The sequence below is a fragment of the Anoplophora glabripennis genome, unplaced genomic scaffold (genome assembly GCF_000390285.2).
Source record: "Anoplophora glabripennis isolate ALB-LARVAE unplaced genomic scaffold, Agla_2.0 scaffold24, whole genome shotgun sequence".
In the NCBI taxonomy this organism is placed as follows: Eukaryota; Metazoa; Arthropoda; class Insecta; order Coleoptera; family Cerambycidae; genus Anoplophora; species Anoplophora glabripennis.
Window position 1 is genome coordinate 809,028 of NW_019416404.1, and position 9,421 is coordinate 818,448.

Below are 9,421 nucleotides of genomic sequence, written 5' to 3' on the forward strand. Positions count from 1 at the left end.
AAAACATGTGTCGTCTGCTTGCGTGCTGGAAGAATATTTTACGTAGAACGAGGCATATTTTTCGACGTTCGGTGTGATATTTTTCCAAAAAGACATTGTTATCTGCCACCCGACGAATAGTTGTACCCGAAACAAGCTTTGTGTTGTCGCAAGTTTGTATAATAATTTAAATCAGGGTAAAATTTGTATTATTATTGTATATGTTGTATTTAAAAAGTGTTGGCTTGAAAATTCGCGGCGAAAATTAAGAAATAATGAAACCACTTCAAAGCTCAAGTACTACTATTCGTTACTTAACTTTAAAATTTATACTACTGCTTTTTAGGTTATGTTAAGAGGTGAAAATAGACCCACCGTCCGCCCACACATGCATAGTAGATTGTCCGTATGAAAATTTCAAGGGCGGACGCTGGGTGTATTTTTTAGGCATCTAGTGCATCTGTAAACCAACAAAGAGGAACGTAATTTAAATTTTATATTACCTACAATACACATGCCACGACTTTAGTTGAATAAAACGTCAGGTCCACGTTTTTATGATTAAGAAATTTGTGAAAATTGTTTGTGTGCGTATGTTTTAGTACAGAAATCAAAATATATTATAAAAAATATGGTATAATTGGGAACGACTCTACGTAGATAAGTTCTAGAATCGTCCGCAATGCGAGGATGTCGCTAGTGGTCTCATATTACTAGCTGTGTTCGTTAGAGATATCTGCAAATGCTATGATATTGCAGAGGCACTCTTGAAAGCAAATTTTATGTCAATGAATGAATTTGTTTGTGTTTGTAATGTTTCTGTACAGAAAATAAACAAAATTGCTCCTTTTTGTTCTCCGTTGAAATAAACTCACATATTTGCTAAGCTAAAGCTTAAAATACAATACCACAGCAGTAGATTCTACGCCGCAAATTTAAAAGCCATAATCTGTACAAAGTTTGTAGGAAATCAAAAAAGAAAACTAGGTAAAATTGTTTCTTCTTTAAACTTGAACATTGTTAAAAATGAAACCTTTGCAGACGTGTTTATAACATGTTTTTCTCAGTTTGTGACGTAGAATCCTTGAAATTTGGCCATTTTGTTTTATATTTTCATATTCCAAACTCAGCTGTCGTTCAAGCATGCCTCTGTCAAACTATTACCATGTAAATTTTGAAAAACGTTTCCACCAAAACTAAATATGAATGTCTAGTTAGAGCGTTTATTAGCGAGACGTGTTGTTGGTTTAGTATAATATATAAAAAAACTATTTTTATTGTCATGTAGGTTATACCTAATTTAAGCCGTAATTTCCACAACGTTTATTAACAGTAATGTGCCAAAAAAAAATTGTGAAACCCGCAAATATCTGACTCCCTTACAAGAACTCCATTCGAAGATTTGGGTATAGAAGGTTGTACTAAAATTACTTTTTTGTAATACGTTTATTACAGCCTGTGTTGTATATCTCTGAATTTTATATACAGGATGATCTCCGCCAGCATAATATTTAATGTATAGCTATATTGATTTTGTTAAATGTGGCTCAATAAATTAATAAATGTAAATTGCCTTCAACAATGCAAAATGGATGCTACATAAATCATTGACCATAAAGTGGGACTGAAAACAAAAACAGTAAACGATATTCATGCTAGTCAAGTCAAATGTGATATTTCATCTAACATGATATACGCGTCCACGATGTTCATCTAAAACTGATTCCAATTTGTAGATGTAAAAAATACTTTTAAAGCATCTAACTGATAGTTTAATAGCCCCATAGATAAACACAATTAAATAAGTGAAAAATACATACAATATCAGGACATTTAACTGTAAATATATTCAGAACAAATTTTCTCAATGCCTTTGTTGAGAAAGAAATTATGATTGATTTAAAATATAATAGCTGAGGAATTAGTTCTATAAAATAAATTATTGTTTATTAATTTTATGAAATGTATCTATGTCTAACATTATTTTTCAACATTCTAATATTCACATTTAATACAAAACGAACGGATAAAAGAACAAATGCAATAAATAGAAGAATTTCTCGAAGCCTAAAGGAACTTCTGCTTTGCATTGTTGTGATTGTTGTTGAAGTTAAAAATATATACTTATTGTTGCTAGTGCTAGCCGTTGTTGTTGTTATATTCAGAAAATAGTAAATATATTTTTATTTAATTTAGGAAATATGTGATTTTCATACATAGTATACATATAGAGCGCATCTAAGTACATAAGGATAAGTTCTTTACTAAAATTGCACAAATAGCATTTAGGTAAGGATGATAGCCTAAACGGAAAGTTATTTTTTTAGTGTGTTTAATGAAATATACTTTAAATAAATATACATGATGTGTTGATTAAATATTTTTCTGTTAACACAAATGCACTCTTTTTTATTAGGCAATTTGTTGTGTGGGAGTAACATTTTAATATATGTTTCTGTTGTGTAGACCAAATCCTTGTAACTGACTGAATGCATTTATATATAACGTTGTTGTTAGTGTATATAAGTAGGAGATAAGTAGTTTGTAAGATATTGACTGGTCTGACCAGATTTTTTATGAGGCCCTTTGTGTATAATTAAAAAAAAAAAATGAGTGTGTTAACTTCTAGGACAGAAGCATCATTTCGTTTTGTAGAAATGACTAGTACAATTTAGGGTAGTCGTCATATATTTTCGAATTCTTATAGTTTGTATTTTGAGATTTTTGGACTGTGTAGGGTCTTATTCCGAAATTGTTTCACTGTCACAACACCAACTACTTTAAAATATTTATAATATACCTACAACTGAAATATGCTAGCAATATGAGTCAGATATTTGCACACCGTTGGAAGAATTGAATCGTTTAAATTATTTTCCAATACTTTAAACAGACGTATATCCTTCCATCGAAAATTTTTGTGGAAACGTTGTATGTATAGAGATTAAGTTAAATTTGCAGGAATTTAATATAAACTTAATCTGTAAGTCACAAAAATATTGATTTAAGGTTGAAAGTTTTTTTATTAGTGAAAAGTATTATAATATTGAAAAACGATGAAATAAACAATTCAAACTAGTACTGTTTAATGTTGTTGATAGTACAGTTGACAATAAAGAACATTTCGGGAGAGTTTTGTTTTAAAATAATTTGTCCGTTTCAGGTTTTCGTTGAGTTTTATCAGTTTCTGTTTTGTTCATCCCAGTTATTCGACGTGTATCATAGAAAATATACGTTAGTACTATATTTTCTATGACGTGTATTGGCACTGAAGTTACGTTCTCCGCATTTGAAATATGCCTACATTTCAGATTACTGTGATTTTATCTATTAACACAACCGGTGTTTTAACAAAAAAATAATGTGTAAGGTTCCTTCGTCAGTTTAATTTAACATTTCTACAAATTATAACCATATTTCACCCCTCTCATTTAAACTAAAATGCCAAGTTAGATTTACCTTCACAACTGTAAAAACAAATTTGAAAAACTAGTTGCTACATCGCCTTTTTTCCGGGGTAATACATATTACTTGGGAAAATTAACATCTATTTGCCATGCTTTCAATTTAAATTTGAAAAATTCTGACAAAGTATCAAATGAACATTTTTTACTAAAAATAATTTTGATTAATCACTTGTAGTCCAATTAACTAAGCCTTTAAATCGAAATTTTGTCAACTTGGCTGAATTTTTGATATGAGTTAGTTTAAGGTATATTATAACAATAAGTGAGAGTAATTTTTTGTTCAACCCCCGGCCAAGGGTGGAAAAAGATAAAACAAAGGGCTTTTTCAAGATAACTCAAAAAGGGTAAGAGCTAGAAAAAAAAGTTGTAAAGCAGACAATTCTACATAAAAATGGTCTCTTAGCTTTTTCTTGTACTATTAAAATTAACAGAGTTAGGGAGGCTAGAAGTTAAGGGAAGATTTCAGAAATTTAATTTTGTTAAATCATTAAAATTAACGATTAAAAATTTGATTTTTTGTTATAACTTTCTTATTAAAAATTAAAAATATATCTATTTCTCTGAAAAGAAAAGTTACATATTTTAGAGCAGATTGAAAAAAAAAATCATTTTTCTGTTTGTTATGATTTTCTTAAATTTCTGAAATCTTCCCTTAACTTCTAGCCTCCCTAACTCTGTTAATTGTAATAGTACAAGAAAAAGTTAAGAGGCCATTTTTATGTAGAATTGTCTGCTTTACAACTTTCATGAAAAACTTTTTTTTCTAGCTCTTACCCTTTTTGAGTTATCTTGAAAAAGCCCTTTGTTTTATCTTTTTCCACCCTTGGCCGGGGGTTGAACAAAAAATTACTCTCACTTATTGTTATAATATACCTTAAACTAACTCATATCAAAAATTCAGCCAAGTTGGCAAAATTTCGATTTAAAGGCTTAGTTAATTGGACTATTGCTATCAATCAATTATTGGACAGCAATGAGACCAATGAGGATAATTCTGAAGATTGTCTGCAATCTTTGAATATACAGTTTTTTTAATGGCTGCAGTTTTCAAAAAATAACTAAAAATTTTTGAGATATTGAATCCAAAATATTTTTAATAGGATAATTCAGAAACCCTCTAGGTTTGTAAGAGTTTTGATTGTCTATAGGTCTGTTCGAACAAGAGTCAGGGATTGGTTCTGAACCGTTCGAAATGTTTGGTCAGCTAGATTCTAAATGTGTCTTCAGTGAATATATCGCATGAATTAGTTGAATGCACATTTCGAACAGTTCGGGACCAATTCCTGACTCCTGTTGGAACAGACCTTATGTCTATACAATCCAAACTGTAGTGTTTTTTTTTTCAATAAACTCTTGCAAATTGGAAATATGTTGAGATGCTCGCTCTCAGATCGGTCTCGTAATCAACGAACTTGTTTTCTATATACAAATACAAAGTTAACATTGCCCTTAATTAATTTAGATATTTTTATGTTGTAATAAGAAATTCAGTAGGTATTTCTAACAAACTACAAACGTTTTAAGCCAATGATTTTCTCATACTTTCATGATTATCTTCAATTTAACCAACATTTTTCCAATAATTTTAATGGATATTGACCAAAATAACCTTCTTAATGAAACTTAACCTGAAAACTAAACATTCGTAATCAGCACTTAACACACAAAGCGGGTTCCAGATTATGCGGTCACTTGTCAAATATTATCACAATTAAACATTTGTAGTATATATGGTCGAAGATGCGAATGTGTTTGTAGATTTACCGGAGGACACAGATTTATCAAAAGTAAACAAATGCCGTATCGTGTGGATGCTGCATGTCGATGCATTCGAAAACACACTTATTGGACTATTCGACAAGCGAATATTGTTCGATATATGGTGGTTAGCTCAGGGGATGTTAAATTCAAAGAAAACAAAGCTGTCCGGATGTACGAAAGCCACTATCAACGCTTCAAGCAAACAGTTGATACGCTTACAATTGGTAAATATACTATAGAACGTTTAGGAATAGAGATAATTATGCTGTGTTCATATTTCACATGTGTATCTTACGCATATGATATAATTTGGAACTATAAATTTTAACCAACTGAACGTTTATGTATGACGAACGTTTGACCAGGCACGGCATCATATGGAGCCAGCTTAAAACTATCCAAAATTTAAACACATATGAGGAACAACTTGTTCACGTATTTACTTTTGTTTAAATCTACCCAAACTTCACAACAAACTTTCATTAGTGCAGTTATTACTTCAGACAAACTACATAATGTCTATTAAAATCGTGTCTTATAAATGACACAACTAAGTTTACTTGAGACTATTTCATTTGTTACAGATAAATTAAATCACCGGAATTCCTCACCTGACGGTATGGTATCCTCTACATAACTTATTGTTTAATAAATCTGTTCCATTACTAATTTAGATCAAAAACAACAACGCTGATTTTGAATTTTGTAAAAAAAATTCATAATTTAATAACATAAAAGCACTAAGATAAAAATAACTCAATTTATTATAAACTTTCTTTACATTAAAAATCGTAAATATTACAAAAGGGTTAGATTATTAATGCATGAAAATCTCTTTTTGGGTGTGTGGTGTGTGCGCAACATGCGCAAAACTAAAAAATAAAATCTATATGCCAACAATTATTATTGTTCTGCATAGAAAATTGAATATTAACATAATTTTTTTATGTTATTCTGTTAACATGATTAACATACCACTTATATTCATTAATTCTAAATTATTTAGAATTAGTAAAGTAAATACCAATTTTTTTCATCATTTGATATTACTCATTTTTTTATTGGAGTTGAAAGTAGGTAAAACAAATTTAATTTTTTTAATGGTAATGTTTTTTAAACATCTCTTAGCATTTATGGTTCTGGTCTCTAATAGCAATTTTTAATCTACTGTATTTATTTTTGAATTTTACTTTTCTCTATGTTCTTAATTTACAGTATTTCTTTTTAATATGTACCTAGTTTGATTTGTTCTTTTGAAAAATTATATATGTAGTTCAAACTCAAATTTTTAAATTTATTCTTTGTAGTTGTCTAGGCAACCAACAATACGTATTACTGTATATAGTTTTGTCATATAAACGTTTTCTGATTTCAACATTTTACGTCGTAGTGAGAAATGACATTAGGCGAATTCTTTTTCTTACGAATTTCAAATTATATTAATCTGAAATCGGAAAAGGTGATTGGTTAAATTACAAAATTATTAAGATTTTCAAATTCAGCCAATCAGCTACTCTGGTTTCAGATTATAATCCACAGATCATGACCAAAAGAACGTAGCTAGTATTGAATTTGACAGCGTAATAACCTATGAATTTGCATACCCACCCATCCATTTATTTTTCTAACCTCTTCTATAGTGGTCATAAAGAAAATATAAATATATTTTGCCCTTTCAAGTATTTATTATAACATCTAATTAAAAAGATAGATAAAATATGGCAGAGGAATTTACAAAAGAGGAACTAGTTTTACCACCGTGTAAATATGAATGTAAGTGTCCAAAACAAATACGTATACAAGCAAAGTATAGCTTATAAGTTGATGTAACTAATAAATATATATATTTTTGTTCCAGATTTGGATCATACAGCTGACGTACAGTAAGTGCCCTACGAGTAAATTTAGATACAACTCATTTGCATTTAAAAAATTTCAGGTTACACGCTTGGGGAAACAGTTTAAAAGAAGCCTTCGAACAATGTGGACTCGCAATGTTTGGATACATGACAGAGATAGATACTGTGGAGATAAAACAGTGCTCTGAAATTGAGGCCACAGGTAGCGATTTGGAAAATTTACTATTTCACTATCTTGACGAATTGCTATTCTTGTTTAGTTGTGAACCGTTTTTAATCTGTAGTAAACTGACTATTACCGAGTTCGTAACCGAAGGTGAAGAAATGAGGATAAAGTGTAAATGTTACGGGGAAGAGTTTGTGATAGGAAAGCACCCACAGGGTACTGAAGTTAAAGCTATTACGTACTCAGCCATGCAGATCGTCAACGAACCTGAAAAAAATCAATTTGAAGTTTTCGTTATTATAGACATATAAATTATATAAAAGTCAGCGTGTAGTGTGTATATTGCTTATTTTTTAATATAGTTTCATAAATAACGTCAAATATACTTTCATGATATAGACTGATTAATAAGTTGTAAACCAATTGTGAATTTTATATGAAATAATAACATGTAATAAATTTATTTATTTAATTATTGTTCTTATTTTTTAAAGCAATACAGGAAAATCTATTTTTCGGGAAACAAAGTTAATATAATCTAAAAAAGTATAAGAATTCTGAAAACATTAGAAGTAATTTATTCCTCAAGTAATTCTAATATTTCTTTTTAAATGGCCTTTCAATCAATACACATTTGTGGAATGTTTCTTTAAAAACAACCATTTACCAGATGTCTACACGAGAATAGTATTTTTTACCTTATATTAGTATAGTAATATTAAGAAATACTCATTAAAATAAAAAGATATGATTTAAACAAATTATTTTCTGTAAATTTCGAGAAATTTGTTTTAATATTTATATTGTTTACTTCTCATTTATGTTCATTAGTAATATTTTGTGCACATATTATTATTTATAAAGTCAAATTATTAAAATAAAAATGCATGATTTAAACATAAATTAGTTTTTTTAGTATTCATATTGCATAATTCTCGATTATGTTTTATTAATAATATTTTATGCAATTATTATTGTTACAAAATATTTATTAAAATAGACATGATTTAAACAAAATATTTTTCGTAAACTTAGGAAAATTTAATTTTTTATGTCCATATTTCTCGTTTGTGTTTATTAATAATATTTTATGCACAGAAAAATTGTAAATTAGGCAAATGATGTCATTGTCTAAATAATTTAATGTATATGAGACCTACTCTCTGGCATTCTATATGTTTGTGTTTTTAATTAAATATTAATAAATACACTAATTGCCAATATTACCATTCACAGACTAATTAATGAAGTCAAATAACGTAGGCGTGGTGTGATGTCGACACATTTAACAACGTAAAAAATATGTATGTCTGCATAGGTAATTTAATAACATGAAAATGTTGTCCATATTTTTTATACCTATATATTTCCATAATACTTGTTAATAAATAATACTGGAATGTTTTACATTTGTTTACGAATTTCGGTAATTTTTTTATAATTAATTGCAACAAAACATGGAATGTAGGAAATCCTAAAAAAAGTCAACAATTCTGCATTGAAATCAATAAAAAATATGTGAGAATAAAATTGAACATTATACAGGATGTCATTGAAGTATAAAGCTATAATACATAGTTCAAGATAGTTTAAAATTTTAAGGAAAAATGCATGTCTTTCAAATTACAAAAAAAAAATGGCTGATGCAATATCGTTCAAATTTAGCATTTAGCTGTCTTTTTATTGGCCACAAACGAATATACCTAAATAATGCTTTCTGGAAATGTATTACTTTCGCTTATTGCTAGAATAGCAGTTTTCGAGACAGTAATAAAATATATTAGACTATGCCTATAGATAATTATTGTTAAAAATGTCAACCTCAATCTATAAAAATATTAATAATAATATTAATAAATATTATTTTCGTAACCATAATAACTATGAACAAAAATAAATTATTATTATTATCACTCAATTGGTTTTAGAACCTTGCAATAAATGACACACTGCATATAAAAAACGAAGTGATCCCGGATACATATTTATATGATTTGTTTGACTCAGAATCTATCATTAAGGTTTGACAAAGTATTTTAATTACACACTGTATAATCACTGCAGATCCATCCGTTTATCTTGTAACAATTGTCTCTTTGGGTGTTTCCTAATTCTTTGTTATAGTCCAGCTAGTTCTTCCTTGGATTATTCTAGACCAAAAAATCTAAAGGACTAAATATCTGGCTACT

The 9,421-nt window shown here is 28.7% G+C and overlaps 1 protein-coding gene across 1 annotated transcript; it reads left to right on the top strand.

The window, feature by feature from the left end:
- The first annotated feature begins 6,795 nt into the window (after window positions 1-6,795).
- Window positions 6,796-7,705, top strand: LOC108910833 (protein archease-like). Its single transcript, XM_018715580.1, has 3 exons — window positions 6,796-6,980; window positions 7,066-7,090; window positions 7,147-7,705. The coding sequence occupies exons 1-3, from the start codon at window positions 6,926-6,928 to the stop codon at window positions 7,541-7,543; spliced, it is 477 nt and encodes a 158-aa protein (XP_018571096.1). The 5' UTR covers window positions 6,796-6,925; the 3' UTR covers window positions 7,544-7,705.
- The last annotated feature ends 1,716 nt before the right edge of the window (window positions 7,706-9,421 follow it).

What these genes read in the sequence shown, in the direction of transcription:
- LOC108910833 (XM_018715580.1), top strand. Translation starts at nt 6,926, where the DNA reads ATGGCAGAGGAATTTACAAAAGAGGAACTAGTTTTACCACCGTGTAAA. An exon ending in ACCACCGTGTAAATATGAAT is followed by an intron (nt 6,981 to 7,065) that starts GTAAGTGTCCAA and finishes TTTTTGTTCCAG; the next exon opens with ATTTGGATCATACAGCTGAC. An exon ending in GATCATACAGCTGACGTACA is followed by an intron (nt 7,091 to 7,146) that starts GTAAGTGCCCTA and finishes AAAAAATTTCAG; the next exon opens with GTTACACGCTTGGGGAAACA.